Source organism: Equus caballus, chromosome 28, assembly GCF_041296265.1.
Source record: "Equus caballus isolate H_3958 breed thoroughbred chromosome 28, TB-T2T, whole genome shotgun sequence".
In the NCBI taxonomy this organism is placed as follows: Eukaryota; Metazoa; Chordata; class Mammalia; order Perissodactyla; family Equidae; genus Equus; species Equus caballus.
This window is the reverse complement of record NC_091711.1, coordinates 46,806,549-46,822,644: the sequence shown is the minus strand read 5'-3', so window position 1 is coordinate 46,822,644 and position 16,096 is coordinate 46,806,549. Positions and strand designations below refer to the sequence as shown.

General features: G+C 35.7%; 1 protein-coding gene across 3 annotated transcripts in view; it reads left to right on the top strand.

The window, feature by feature from the left end:
- Nucleotides 1-16,096, top strand: part of SMC1B (structural maintenance of chromosomes 1B) — a 77,081-nt gene that overhangs the window by 20,039 nt on the left and 40,946 nt on the right. For all 3 annotated transcript variants that reach the window (XR_011433695.1, XM_023631547.2, XM_023631544.2), the window contains 6 exons: nucleotides 661-919; nucleotides 2,126-2,266; nucleotides 6,802-6,884; nucleotides 7,498-7,705; nucleotides 10,543-10,728; nucleotides 12,401-12,580. Coding sequence is in view for 2 of the 3 variants with exons in the window: in XM_023631547.2 (XP_023487315.1) it covers nucleotides 661-919; nucleotides 2,126-2,266; nucleotides 6,802-6,884; nucleotides 7,498-7,705; nucleotides 10,543-10,728; nucleotides 12,401-12,580 (1,057 nt within the window). In the remaining variant the exon portion in view is untranslated. The remainder of the gene's footprint in view (nucleotides 1-660; nucleotides 920-2,125; nucleotides 2,267-6,801; nucleotides 6,885-7,497; nucleotides 7,706-10,542; nucleotides 10,729-12,400; nucleotides 12,581-16,096) is intronic.

Sequence of the window (16,096 nt, the reverse complement as noted above, 5' to 3'; positions counted from 1 at the left end):
TGACCTTTGCTTCCTTATCTATAACCTCCTATTCCAACAGTGAGAAACCTGGCTTCCACAGTCTGCCATCCATTTGCTTAATTGTTCAGTTCCGGTAATCATATATGACAATATCAGAATTGTTCACACATACTCTCATGGGAACTATCTCTGCCAACTAGAGTACAATGCTTATGTGTAGCTCCTTTTTCTTTTAGGTTTATAGACTCCACTCATTTCCAAAGTTACTTAGGTTAGCACCTTTTCCCTCTACCTCCTTAAGTAAGATTGTTTCATACATTTGTAATAGAATTAGATTCTTTTGTCACATTTTGTATTGCATTTAGGATCCCTTGGCCTCCTAAGTGATTTTTTAAAATTTGCATACGTTGATGTTCACTTTTGGTGCTGTAAAGTTCTGTAGGTTTTGACAAATGCTGATGTCATGTGTCCGCCATTATAGCATCATACAGAGTAGTTTACCACTCTTAAAAAATTCCCCTATGCTTCACCTGTTCAATCCTCGCCCCCAACCTCTGGCAACCACTGATCTGCTTGCAGTCTCTGAAAGTCAATTTTTAGAATTTATTTTTAAATGTATGATTTGATCAAAAGAACATTTTCCCTTTGTATATTATAAAGTTTAATTTCCTTTAAAGCAAACTTTATTTTTCTTTTTAGATCTCTTGAAGCACTTTTAAATCAGAAGAGACCTCAGTATATTAAAGCCAAAGAAAACACTTCTTACCACCTCAAGAAATTAGATCTGGCTAAGAAATCAATAAAGGACAGTGAAAAACAATGTTCTAAACAGGAAGATGACATAAAAGCCCTGGAGACAGAGCTGGTTGATTTAGATGGTGCATGGAGAAGTTTTGAAAAGCAGATTGAGGAGGAAATCTTACGTAAAGGGCGAGACATTGAACTAGAAGCCAGTCAGGTGAAAAAGTCAATATATGGGAAATCTTCTGTTTCTATTGTTTCAGCTGCTCCTTTTAGTTTGAAAAAAATTAGAGTGACCTCTGTTTCTGATATTTTAAGAGATTGTCTTTAGAATCTGAATTATGTGGATTTAAATATTCAGCTTGTATACAGAATCTAAATTTAATCTTTAGGCTATTTTTCTAAGAATAGATGCCATTATAACATTTATGAGTTAAAGTCATAGAAAATACTTCAACAAAATTATATGGTATTGTTTTGTAATAAAAGTTAGATAGTTGTATTATGTTTTTAAGGTAATCATTTTTTTGTCTCATGAATATTATAAAAACTTGAGAGTCAGATATATTTGGCTTTGAAGAAACATAATCGCTTAATTGACAGGAGGGAAATTATTACTTAAGGTGATTTAAAACGTTAAGTGATGAATTAATATCCGTTTTACTATTTAAGATTTAATTGTAATAAATTGATAGACATCCAAAAATTTGTAATTCAGAGTTTTTAAACATTCTCTTAATTAAATTTTATCATTTATCTCTTCCTTTTCTTTTTTTTTTGTGGCAAAGATTGGTGAGAAAGATTGGCCCTGAGTTAACATCTGTTGCCAATCTTCCTCTTTTTGCCTGTGGAAGATTGTCCCTGAGCTAACATGTGTGCCAGTCTTCCTCCATTTTGTATGTGGGATGCCACCACAGTATGGCTTGATGAGCATTGTGTAGGTCCACGCCTGAGGATCCAAACCTGTGAACCCTGGCCTGCTGAAGCAGAGTGTGTAAACTTAACCACTACGCCACCAGGCCGGCCCCTCTCTCATTATTTTTATGATAATCTTATATCACAATATATATACTAAAATAATTGTGACTATATAAATAGAAAAACTACATAATTTTCTCTGAACTCCTCTTGCTTTTGGACTGTTAATGCGTTTCAATCCCCTTTCTTTTTTAAGAATTTCTTACAGAGACCTTATAGAGTTGGTTTTGAATACCTTATTGATCTATCTAAATAAACGGTTTTAAATAAGATGTTCATTTTGTGTTCACATTATCTTACCTGTAGAATATAGCCAATTATGATGTAATTTATATAAAATGTACTTTTGATAAGTTTATTCATCTTTTAGTAAAGGCTGTCATATAAAGAATTTCGTCTCATGCTTCTTAAGAGAGTTAGCAATGTTTAAATCCTCTTTATATAGCTGGATCGTTATAAGGAACTTAAGGAACAAGTAAGAAGGAAAGTGGCTATAATGACCCAACAACTGAAAAAACTGCAGTGGGAACAGAAGGCTGATGAAGAAAGACTGGCATTTGAAAAGAGGAGGCACAAAGAAGTTCAGGTACCTTGGTTTGTATCGTAATGATTTAGAATTATTTTCAGTAAAATTTTGTTTCCCCTCTGTATTAGCTTTTAAATATGTAAGTGGATTTTCATCAGACATAAGCAATTAACAAAAAAATTTTGGATTACCTATTGCGCCACTTAGTATCATTTAGGTGCTCTTTCATGGTCTAAGATATAAATAGACAGTGCCTTCATTCATGTATTCAATAAGCATTTTCTGTGCATTTACAGAGTGATAGGCATGGGCAGGTGATACAGTCTCTGTTCTTACATGTATTTTAGTCCGGGGGGTTGGAGGGAGGATAGACAAAGGAAAAAAACAAATGAATATATCAACAGACATGAGCGCAAAGTCTTTTGGAAAGGACATAGACTGAGAGGAGCTTGATAGCCTACATGGGAAATTACCACCAAGACTTCGTAGTGTTTTGCCTGAGCGTAAGGCAGACCTGGCTCCCAGCCCGTCTTGTTCTCTCACTGACCTGTGTAATCTAGGTAAACAACTAATTTAACTTCTCTGGGCTTTGATCTCTTCATTTGTACAATGAGGATAGCTATGTCTACCTCATAGTGATGGGCAGGTTGAATAAGGTGAAAGTGAGTGTGATAATAGACCAAGCATCTGGTGTTTCCCTTTCATGTCCATGACCTTCTTTTCTAAAGACTGAGAATTGGGCTGTAAAATAATTATTATTGCACATTCGGCAGTAATATCAAATTATCATATTGTGGAGTCTATGGGCCATTCTGAAAATGTGACCACCATTTCTAATAAGAATTGTAAGGGGAAATTGTTCTGAATTATATATATATTTGATTTATAAATGAATATTTGGAATTTAGAGGAAAAAATGTTTATTGATTACTTTGCTAGGCACTTTACATTTGCTAGACTCCTTTACATCTCACAGCAATACTGTAGGGGCAGTCAGTCATACACTTCATCTGAGGTACAGATGAAGGAACTGAGGGCTGGGATTTCAAAATGAAATCTCTCTCTAGAAACGGATCTGACATTTTCCAGGAATAACAACAATAATATCACTATAATGTAGTGTTTATTTGTACATACCTGTATATACCATGTTTACAGCACTGTTGTAAACCCAATTAATCCTCAAACAACCTTATGAGTAGATATTAATATTGTTATGTTCTCATCCTGGTTGTTTCTCTGTTCTACTTTCTGCCTTGGTGATCAATAATCTCATAGCTTTGAACTATCCATCTGCTGATGACTCCCAAATTTGTATTTCTAGCTCAGACCTTCTAAACTCCAACCTTGTGTATTCAGCTGCTTCCTCAGCATCTGCATTCTGGATGTTGAATAGACATCTCAAACTTAAGTCCCAAACAAAACTTTTGATCTTCACACCCAAATGTGCCCCATGCACAGTCTGTCCCATCTCAGGTGATGACAATTTAATTTACTGGTTGCTCAGGCCAGAAACCTTAGAGGCGATCTTTGACTCTTTTAGGAAATTCTGTTGGCTCCATCTTCAAAATAATACCAAAAATCTGATCACTTCTCTCCTCTTCTACTGCTATCACCCTGGTCCAAGTCACCAACCTATTTGTTTAGAGCACTGTAGTATCCTACTGAGTTTCCCTGCTCCCACTTTTGTCTCTCCACAATAGTCTGAGCACAGCAGCCAAAGTGATGCTTTTATCTAAGTCAGATCTTGAAACGTGTTCTTTTTGAAGTCTGCCAGTGGCTCCTCATCGCACAGAAAGTTTAAGTCAAAGTCCTTGAGTGCCCTACGTGGACCTGCCTGATCTGCTTTCTCCTCCCACCTCAATTTACATCTCAAACCTCCTCCTTTTCTGTTCTCCCTCTTGTTCTCTGTGGTCTAGCTGTACTGGCCTTCTGGAACACATCAGACATATTTCTGCCTTAGGGCCTTTGCACTGGTTATTCCTCTGCCTGGAACATGCTTTCCCTACATTTCTTCATTTTTAACTCCCTCACTTCCTGCAAGTCTTTGTTCAAATGTTGCCTTCTCAATGAGGCCTACCCTGACTACCCTACTTAAAATTTTAGTCCCCACTGCACTTCTGCTCCCCTTACCATGGCTCTGTTTTCCCCGTGGCGTTTATCTCCTGACATACGATTTAATTTACTTACTGTAGTTGTCTGCCTTCTCCCTCTAGAACGTGAACTCCACATGAGCAGGGATGTTTGTCTGATTTGTTCACTGATGCCTCCCACACTCTTAGAATAGTTCTTTATCTAGAGCAGATAATCAATAACTATTTGTTGAATTAATGAATTTACAGATGAAGGAATTGAGGCACAAGATGGTTAAGTTAACTTGACTAAACTACTGAGTGAAGGAATTGGGATTTGATTCCAAACACTTTGTCTCTAGAATGAATCTTCTTAACCCCTATACTGTACTGCCCCTCATTTTAGTCTCTGATTTGGCAGATGAACAAAAACAAATATGAAAGGTGGAGTATATGATGATCTGGTAAGTAGAGGAGAGGACATTTTGTGGAGGGAGAAAAACAAATGCAGTAACAGCAGTAATTACTTTTACAACACTTGTATAATTTGTATCATTTTATACATATTTATGTATAATTATATATGTATAATATGTATAATTATAAAATTATACACTGATTTCTATGAATACTTGTTGCACATTGTTGCCTTTGTGCATGCTAATTTTGGAAAAATTTACTTATCTTTACATGTTAAATTCTGTAGTTACCCAGACCACAAAGGCTTCCCTGGCCCTTCTTTTCTCCCTTCCCCACCACAAAAAACCCCTGAAAATTCTTCCTCATCTAATCACTCTTTTTTCTTAATCTGTATCTATCTAAAGGCTTTTATCAGATTGGAGAAAATGTAGTTAATTGGTATAGCTCTACTAGACTGGAAGCTTCTTAAAGGCAGGATTCATAATAGTGTCCACTGTAAACCTTGTTCTTAGTAGATGTCAGTAAGTGTTGGTTGAATTGCTGTTGTCTTTTGAATACAAAAACGCTGATAGAGAAAGACCTAATGTGTCAGAGTGGAGAGAAATGGAGGAATCTGTACCTATATTCAGTTCCCCACAGGACTAGTGACTCCCTTCCCGGACAGGAGGGGCTATAACTTTCCACTGATCCCAAGATCGCTGCACAGTGTTTGTTTTCCCAGACAACTAGCATGATCAGCTGGCATCTCATATCTGGAATATCTGGTACCAAGGCAATCTGATTACTCACCATTATGTGTCCAGCAGTGCACCCAGGCCCTGACACACCTCCCTTTGGGATGATGAGAGGAAAGAGGACCTTCTCTCTTCTTGATCCTGGTCTTTTACATTTTCTCCAGTAAAGCCTATTCTTTGACCTGAGCCATGTCTGGAGTTTGTTCTGAGCCCCTTGCATAACTGGTGGTGACCCCGAAGAGACCTACCGGGCATGTTAAGTAATGATGACAAAGGGGCCCATCTGGCACGACACAAGCCCTGGGTGTGGCCACAGTAAAGGCAGAGGCAGGTGTTCCCACTTAACTTAACTTGCTATTCCTCCTTAACTAATCTTGTTTTTTCCTCTTTGAATAGAATTCTTCAGTGAGATAATAGAATTTCAATATGGGGACTCTAATTTCAAAATGTGTGAGTTTCTTCAGAAAAGGAACTATGTCTTGCTTATTTTGTAACTCTGGCCCCTAGCACAGTAGATGTTTGTTCAGTGAATTTGTGTGATAAATGACTAAAATGAGATAGTTATCCTCATGGAATATGTTGGTCATTTTCCACTTGAAAACTATGGTATTTCTTCTCTCCTGCTGTTGTATACTGAAAAAGAATTATGGTTTTTACTTTTGTACACAAATTTTGTAAATTTTTGGTTTTAGATCACTTAGTTAATGGAGTAAGACAGATTAATCTTGCTATGGTGCACAGGATGAATTAGACAAGGGAAAGGTTAAAGACATCAAGCCAATTGGAGACTACTGCAGTACTTGGATTTAGCAATAAAGTGAATGGAGCAAGACTTTTGTGAAGTGCTTCTCCCACAAGCCTAAAGTTGCCTTATAGGTTCCTAAACTATTATGGCACACAGCCGCTCCACTGAAATTACTTATTTAATTGTCTCTCCCACCAGATCTTAGTCCTTGAGGGCAGGGACTCAGGCCTGTTCAGTATTATTTCTCTAGTTCCTAGCACATAGTAGCCAGTGAATAAATATTTATTGAATGAATTCATTTGAGGGACAGATAAGAACTATGTATAGGTATTTGAAAATAATCCTCTGGGAGTTTGACATTACCGGAATAAACTTGCTGGAGATCACTTAAATTGTGGAGCCAGGATTTGAACCCTGATTCTTGTAACCTCAAAGCTCTATACCATACTGCCTTTTGAAAATTAAAATTTCCTCTTATGAGTATTTTTATATAGTTATATTTGATACATTTCAAATTTAGAACTTAACGATACTATAGTAAGTTGTAGGTATATAGTGAAAAATGATCAGTTTTGTTTGTTTGGAGTTGCTGTAATTGATTTTAAGTTTCATTTTTTGTTTTAGGAAAATCTAAAACAAGTAAAAGAACAAATAGAAGATCATAAAAAACGAATAGAGAAATTGGAGGAGTATACAAAAACATGCATGTATGTATAGTAAAAAAATTCCTTGCAGAATATTTGTGGTATATTCATCAAGGGTCTGGTATATTTGTGGTATATTCGTCAAATGACTGCTTCCACTATATTATAATGTTCTTGCTCTTCATTGTTTTTCATTTCATTGTAGATAGTTAAAATTCATACTTAACCACATAAATAAATAAAATATTTAAGTTTTGAAAATATAAATGTTTACCAGCAGTGAAACTTAAAACTTTCTTTTGGTATTGATATTTTATAAGAAAAGCCATGTCATGAAAGCTAGTACGACCTAAGTATTCTACCAATAAGAATTTCTTTTTGATTGGCATTTACTGAATCATTAAGCTCATAATGATCGTTCTGATATATATAGTGATCTATCCTTATGTTTTTGGTATCTAGAAATATGTATCTTTTGAATCAACAATGAATGATCAAAATCTCTTTTGCCCATGTTTGGTGCTAGGTTTATTTTATTGTATCTTTCCTCATTTAAAATTGATAGAGCTCTATTTCATTCCCCTGCAATGCCAGACAAGAGTATGTTGTATCTTGTAAGTTGTAAATTTTGATTTTTCTTTTTGCTATATAATTTGTTGTTGTTATTGTTATGTAGGGATTGCTTGAAAGAGAAAAAACAGCAAGAGGAAACCCTAGTGGATGAAATTGAAAAAGCAAAATCAAGAATGTCTGAAGTTAATGAAGAGCTGAATTTTATTAGAAATGAATTGCAGAATGCTGGAATTGATAGCCATGAGGGAAAACGTCAGCAAAAGAGAGAAGAAGTTCTGGAACACCTTAAAAGACTTTACCCAGACTCTGTGGTAATTGGAAATTAATAATTAATTGAAACAAAAAGGCTAAGCTTTCTTATTTGGGATTAAAAATTACCATTATTAGGAAGCAAAAGCAAAATTATTCAGAAATATTTTGAGTTTTATGTTTGATAATTTATATTTAAAATATAATAGTAAATAATTAGAGTTAAATGTAAATAACTTCCAGTAGTGTCTATAGATAAGTAATTACTGGGGAGAAACATTGACATGGACACATTGCCCAGAAAGTCCAAGTTATCGCCAGTATCCCCAAAGGACATAGGTGCCGTGAAGTAGTCTGGTCCCCCCTAGACACAAAGCCTCAAATTTCATATTCTTCATGGTTTCAGTTTTTTAAAATATTTCCAGCAGATATCGTTGGTATACTTTTGAAACAATGAAATTTTATTCTCTAAATCTGACTGTGCATCTAGTATCGCTGGTGTATTTTGTTAGCCCCAGTACAGCAATATCTAACCTGTTGCTTGGGGTGTTAACTTCACAGAATTATTCCCTTTGGTATTAGGGTCTGGCATCTCACTCTCTTGCCACTAACACCAGTGTACACTGTGCAGTCTTTATTTTATGAAGGCGTATTTTCAGCATTTGTCACTGTTAATCACTTGCACTTTTTGAAACACCTGTCCGCTGGCCTCCATGATACCATGCTTTCATGATTTTCCCCTTTCTTTCTGGCCACCTCATCTTACTCTCCTTTACATCATCTTTTTGACTTCTGACTCTTAAATTTGGTCTTGACCTCTAAATAATGATGGAGCAGTAAGGCTGGATCATAGAATCCTTCCCCCAGTAGCAGACAAAATGACAAAAACTAGTAAAAAACTAGTTCAACAACAAAACAAAGAAAAGGGCTCATACATCTAATGCCGTAAACTTGAGAAAATGTTAATAGTCTAGGACTTTTTTAAAAGATTGAAATATAGCATTGCTTGTTCTTAATTCTGCAGTAGGCAAACTGATAAATTGCTTAATTCCTGAGAAGTCTTACCTAATATCCTGTAATCAATCAAGAAGCAAGCTCATATGTATTTATTTCTTTTTCAGTAAAAAAATCTAATGAATCAGGGAACATGAAGCTCTGATGCTCTTAGATGGAAGTGAAGGCTCTAGGGCTTCTCATTAAATTGAGAGGCCAGTTCAAAGCCCTCTCCCCAAAATGGGATTTATCCTTCTCCCCTAAGGTAGAGGAAGCTTGATATGGGATATTTAATTAAAAGCTCAGAAGAAAAAGCAAAACTCAGGTGTTCAAACAAGCATCCAGAGCCTTAGCTCAGCTCTGACTTACCCCTGCCCTCCAAGCCCTTGGGTGGTAGGAGATAGATCAGAAAATACTTAGAAGACAGAACAGAAAATGCTTGTCTGTTAAACTGTTGCTCAGAGGAGATAACCGTCTGAGTTTTAGGTGAGGCAATCAAAACAAGCTATCCACCACAGCAAATAAAAGGTCTACAGAGCTGTTCACATTAAACATAAGCACGGTGAAAAGAATTGATATGGCAGCTGTAGGTACATATAATAATAAAGAGAAAGAATAAGTTAGAAAGCATTTATCTTAGTCTGGAAGAAGGTTACAGAACAAAATCCCCCATAAGTGTTTTATGCTATGGACAGTTTAATAAGAGCTTGAATTCATAAAACCAGATTCAAATATGAGCTAAAACAGAATAAAATAAAAAGGAAAATATAGAGCTAAGATAACAAATCAAGGGGCCAGCCCCGTGGCATAGTGGTTAAGTTTGCACACACTGCTGTGGATGCCCAATATTCATGGGTTTGGATCTCAGGCACAGACCTACACATCGCTCATCAAGCCATGCTGTGGTGGGATCCTGTATACAAAAGAGAGGAAGACTGGCACACATCTTAGCTCAGGGACAATCTTCCTCACCACAAAAAAAAGAAAGAAAGAAAACAAATCAAGAACATACATTATTACTGAGCTAATAAATGAATTTCAAGTAGCAAGGAATACGTGACACAGCTGAAAATGAAATTACTGACCTAGAAGTAAGGCTTGACTTAATCATGGGTGAATGGTGAAGTGAAAAACAAAAAGCAAGATAATAAATATTAAAGACAATGATGATCTATCATAAAGAAATTGGTATTCCTGAAGTAGAACCAAGCAAATGAACACAGAGTCTGAAGATATAAAATTGAATCTTCAGATATTCTAGGGAACATTGCTACAGGACAGTTGACATACTGACATTTTCTAGGAAACTTTTTGAACTTCAGTCTAATTAATTCTTGACCATTCTTCAGATCTCAGCTCGAATAACACTTCTTCGTAGGAAGCCTTCCGTGACTTCTCAGGTCAACCTGGTCCCTGTTATATACTCTCAGAGCACTGTGTGCTTTATCACAGTGTCTATTATAACTTTATTTTGTACATACTATAATTATTATTTCTGTCTTTCTTCCCTACTAGTTCTGTCAGGTCACAGAGTATCTTTTTTGTTCAGTAATCTTTACTCAGTTTCTAGCTCAGTGCCTGCATGTAGCAGGAGTCTCATGGATTCTTATTTAATAAATAAAGGAATGGATGAATACTGTTTAATTACTGTAGCTTTGTAAGATATTCTAATACTTTGATAAGGCTAGTCCCCCTCCTCATTACTCTTTTTAAATGAAGTGTGACACACCTAAATGGATATTTCATAATGAAACTTATGTCCATTTGAATGAGACTGTTGAATTATGATATTTATAGTCTTGTAAAATTAGTTTTTGGTCTCTGCTGCCTTGTTGTTAGAAAACAATGAATTGTATGTTCCTCGCTAATGTATTTCTTTTTCTCTCATTTTTTGGAACCTGCTAAGTTTGGAAGACTACTTGACCTGTGTCATCCTATTCATAAGAAATACCAGCTGGCTGTTACTAAACTTTTTGGTCGGTACATGGTTGCCATTGTTGTAGCGTCTGAAAAGGTAGCAAGAGATTGTATTCGATTTCTGAAGGAGGAAAGAGCTGAACCTGAGACATTCCTTGCTCTAGATTACCTTGATGTAAGAAATTTGTAATGTTTACTGTTTAGAAGTGATAAAATCTTGTCTTTTAAAGTATGTTTTTATTGCCTAAAACTATGGTAGTGATTGAAAAAAATCATAGCTTGGATGCCAGTTAGTCGTTTATTCAAATGGCTGGTGTTAATACAGTGGCAGGCAAAGAATAATATCAAGTGGGTGCTGTCTTTCTTGACTTCATGTCATTTCTTCCTAATCTAGTTTTGCCGTAAGTCTACCTTGATGACTTTCAGGACATTGCTCCAGCAGTGCACCTCTCTGCCAACTAGCTGGCAGTTTATTTTGTTCTATAGCAACATATAGGAGATGGAGGAGACATGTAGTCTGTCGGTGAGATGCCACCCCAGAGTCTCAGCTGTAAATATATGATCCAGCAAATATGTGTCAGCTCTTTATGGAGCAGGCTACATTTTGAGCCTTGAGATAGGTATTGAGAGGTCTTAGAGTATTCAGAATCTAAATTCCTGAGGCATGAACTCTGTCATTATCACAATTGATATCCTTCAGTGATTTTTTAATTGCCTCTTAAAGAAAATGTTCTCCTTGGTCCAGCTGTCAAGACCCTAAACTGCAGGCAGGTTGTATAGTGGTTAAGAGCACATGCCTCACAGTTAGACTGACCTGAGTTTGAGTCTCAGCCCCATTTCCAATTAGTTCTCACTAATTTGTTCTCAGTTTTTCTGAGCTTCAGTTTCTTCATCTGTGAAGTGGAGGAATTAGTCCTTACCTTATTGGTTTATTGCAAGGAGTCATTACATGTAGAGCACCTAGCACAGTGCCTGGTACAGAGGAGGGGCTCAGCAAACACTAGCTGGGTACTAATGGTCCGGACTTGCCTTTTGTACTTCCATACTTTTGCCTATACCCGCTGCCCACTAAAACTACTTAACCTAATTCATTTGCCTATTAAAATCCTGTTTTACTTATTTCATGCTTAAGATTTTTTCAAGGCACACCTATTTTTTAAGAATCTAATCTAATACAGAAGTGTATGAAATATAAAGGAAATGCTCCTACCCCTTCTCAATGCCCAATTCCTTAATCGTATCTACTTTAGATTGCTTCCATACCTACAAATTTACATAAATATATACTCCCAGTTATGTATATGTACACACATTTTGGTTGTATATAGAGCTCCTGCTTTTTTTTATTTTACAAAAATAAGATCATACTTGCTGTTTTTCAATAATGCATTGCAGACACTTTTTTGATCTATTTATAGACCCAACGTAAAAGTCATGTCAAAGAAGGTCTGAAGGCTTTCCTGATCATTTAAGCCTAAAATGATTTTTTGAGTTCCATAATGTTATGTTATTCTTTTGACACATATGTAAATAGATTTTGTCTCCTACTAGATTTTATGATTTTGAGAACATGGAGCACTTCTCATGCATTGCTTTGTCCCAACTAGTGACAGAGTTGAATCAGGAAATTGGATCTTCTGGCTTTTGATGAAGTGTACTTTTTAAAAATATTACATGAGCCAATGGTGGGATATAGTTCATCAGGTTCTTGTCAAACTTTTATTGTATATAAGTGCATACTATTAATCTCTTGCCGTCACACATTTTTTTTTTGAGAAAGAATGTACTGAGTAACTGATTTTCATTTTAATCTGTCTAATGTATCAAGTATTTTTTAAACCTTTTAGATCAAGCCAATCAATGAAAGATTAAGGGAGATTAAAGGCTGTAAGATGATGATAGATGTCATAAAGACTCAGTTTCCTCAGCTGAAGAAAGTAATTCAGTTCGTGTGTGGGAATGGCCTTGTCTGTGAGACTGTGGAAGAAGCAAGGCATATTGCATTCAATGGACCTGAAAGACGGAAAGTAAGAGGCTTAGATTGCACTTTTGGATAATTTGAAGCTGTATTTAGAAAACTAACATATCACACACACACAATTATTTATATATGCTTTTTAAAATGTTCCCTTTTATAAGGAAAACTTAGATAGAATCTAAGATGGTTATGACTTCAGTAGTTTTTATAATGTTCAGTTGAGTTTTCAAAATATTAACTTCTGTAGCATTTTCCAATATCATAAATTATATTTTGGAAATTAGATTTATTGTCATAAGAGCCTTAAGCAGTTAATTTTTTTTTTCACTTTATATGCAATACATGTCCTTGCTGAATCTCGGATTTTCCCTGTGTTTGCATATGTAATACATATGTTTCTGAATACTAGGAAAGACTTTAGGTGCTTATTTTACATTCTGGGTTAATTTTTCCATAGGTTAATGGAGATACTAACTGTCTTTTTATATATTCAAGGTTTTAACACATTTGAACTTATAGAAATAGCACAATTGAAATGAGGATACTGACTACTAATCTCTTGAGGGAATAATTTTGGTTTTGAACATAAATGCTATTTTACTCTCAGTTGAATAGAGTTTGTATTTAGTTCAGCAATGTTAAATTCCTCAAAATACCTAATAAAGTTTTTTTTTAGCTACATTTATAGTGAAGTGTTACATAGTGCCTAGGGGCATAAGCTATGAAGTAAGACCAGTGATGCTACTTAGTGATTAATTATGTAACTTCAGGCAAGTTTCTAAGCCTTTAATTGTAGTTTTATCATCTAAAATTAGGGAAATAATAGTACCTATTTCATAAGTTATAAGAATTAAATTACATAATAACATGCAAAATCTGTTATAGTGCCTAGCAAATAGCTCTCAAAAAGTGGTATTCATTTTTTTGTTTACTAATCAATTAACACATTTGATCTTGAATGTCTAGAATTGCACTTAACACAAAATAGGCTATTTTTATGAAAGGTAGGAATTTTCAGTGTTAAATGTATTGACTTGTGTAATATGATTAACTGCTCATACATTTTAGGACTTTTGTCAATAATAATCTTAATGATAATGCAGTCACTGTCTGAGTAATCACCATCATTGATTTCTACATATTAAATTTAAGCAGGTGCAGGCTCAGCTCTATGGCAGAGTGGTTAAAGTCTGTGTGCTTTGCTTTGGTGGCCTGGGTTCACAGATTTGGATCCCGGATGCAGACCTACTCCACTCACCAGCCATGCTGTAAGAGGCGTCCTGCATACAAAAAAATAGAGGAGGATTGGCACAGATGTTAGCTCAGGGCTAATCTTCCTCAAACGAAAAAAAGAGGAGGATTGGCAGCAGATGTAGCTCAGGGCAGATTGTCCTGAGCAAAAAAAAAAAGAAAAAGAAATTAAACAGGAGTAATAAGTGAGCTACTAAGGTATCTTATTTTGCTACCTAATTATGCTAAAGTTGACTTTTGTATATTTCTAAAATATATTTTATAAAATTGATTTTTGAAGTTTTGTGTGGTCAATTTAAAGAAGTCACATGAAGATAAGACTATTTATTTCTTCCTTCAATCAACATATGTTTATGATTTATATCTTGTTCACAGTAACATGCCTTACCCCTTTAGGCTGTATCTTGTTCTTACCATCATTTCAAAATTTTAATGAGCTTTATTTGTCTTACTTGTATCTTAAGGTATACTCCACGGACTTTTATCTCCTTCCTGTTATTATTATTCCACTTAAAGAATTTTCTCTGTGTTTTAGGATATGTAAAACATTTAGATAGATGTCACATTTTCACAGAATCATCTTTTGTCTTCAATTTGTGCTTTTGATTTTCTGTGGACTTGATATCTTTCCATAGACTTGATAGCATGTTCTAGAATTTTCTTTATTCAAACACTGCAAGTGATGTCACAAAATGATATATTGGTTAGTTAATAAGCTACATACAGTATGTATAAACTACATAGTATAAGTTATAGCAATTCTGGCTATAGTTTGGTCATCAAGATTTTTATGATAACTCAATTTTTAAATATTTTTGTAACAAAATTTTAAAACCTGGAATCTCTTTAAACACATGTGATTATTCCATCCATTTCCCTTGACCAGAGAAACAACAATTATTTGCTTCTTTTTCCCATAGACTGTATGGTGTTACTACAAAACATATATAGAAATATCTGTTTATGCTCTGCCCTTTTGCTATGGTGTAGGAAAAAACAGACCTAGAAAAATGTCATTAACTAGCTGGATAATTTGTGAAAAGATCGTTTTTCCAAAAATTACCCACATTAAACAAGAGAAAGTGAAAATGCAGAGTACAGTAAGTTGGAAAAATTGGATACCATCTGGAATAAATATAGTTGAATCTAAACTTCATACCTTATATCAGAATATATTCCAGATGGATTAGAAATGTAAATGTAAAAGTGAAACTTTAAGGGTACTAAGAAAAACCATGGGAAATTTTTTCTCAGAGATAGTGAGGCCTTTCCAATGTGACAAAAATCCCAAAAGCTGTAAGAGATGGGTAAATTAATATAAACATAAAAATTTGTGCATGGCAAAAGCCAGCATAAGCAAAATCCAAAGACACAGCAAACCAGGGAAAATATTTGCAACTCAGAGTGAAGAGAAAATTTTCCTACAAATCAATAAGGAAAAGAACAAAAATAAAGTGGAAAAATGGACAAAAGATTTGAATAAACTTATTTTCATAAAAGGAAATATAATTATTCATAAATATGAATGCTTATCTTCACTTAAAATATGGGAGATGCCCGTTAACTATCGTGAAATTGGCCATGTGCAGGCTGCAGTTGGGAAAGCACCATCACTCTGAGGGGCGTGTTGAAGAGGGTTTCCCAGTCCCAAGTCAGGGAAACGGTACTCTTTTTTGTTTGTTTGTTTTTTGAGGAAGATTAGCCCTGAGCTATCTACTGCCAGTCCTCCTCGTTTTGCTGAGGAAGCCTGGCCCTGAGCTAATATCTGTGCCCATCTTCCTCCACTTTATATGGGGGACGCCTACCACAGCATGGCGTGCCAAGTGGTGCAATGTCTGCACCCAGGATCTGAACCAGCGAACCCTGGGCCGCTGAGAAGCAGAATGTGCACACTTAACCACTGCGCCACTGGGCTGGCCCCAGGAGGAGGTACTCTTAAAGCCCTGCACCGCACCCACAGGAAGCTGCTTTAATGGTTAGGCCTACTTGGTACCAGGCTCTTAGCTGGGAAGGACTTTGAAGACCATTCGGTTCAACTTCTAACTTGCAGATGTGGAAACTGAAGCCCAGAGAGGGTATGCAACTTGTCCAAGGTTCCACAGCCAGTTGCATTTAAAAACAGTATGAATAGAGTAGTGACATCAGCACATTATGGTGGAGTGAGCTCTTCCCTTAGACTCTCCCTGCTAAGATCCAATGAAAAGGACACTCATAAACCAACAGAGGACATTCGCACAATGCAATAGATGTCTGAGAGATCCATGCAGCCATACGTCTGAAGGTGGAGGTGCTCAGCCCCCTGGGAGGCAGTGGA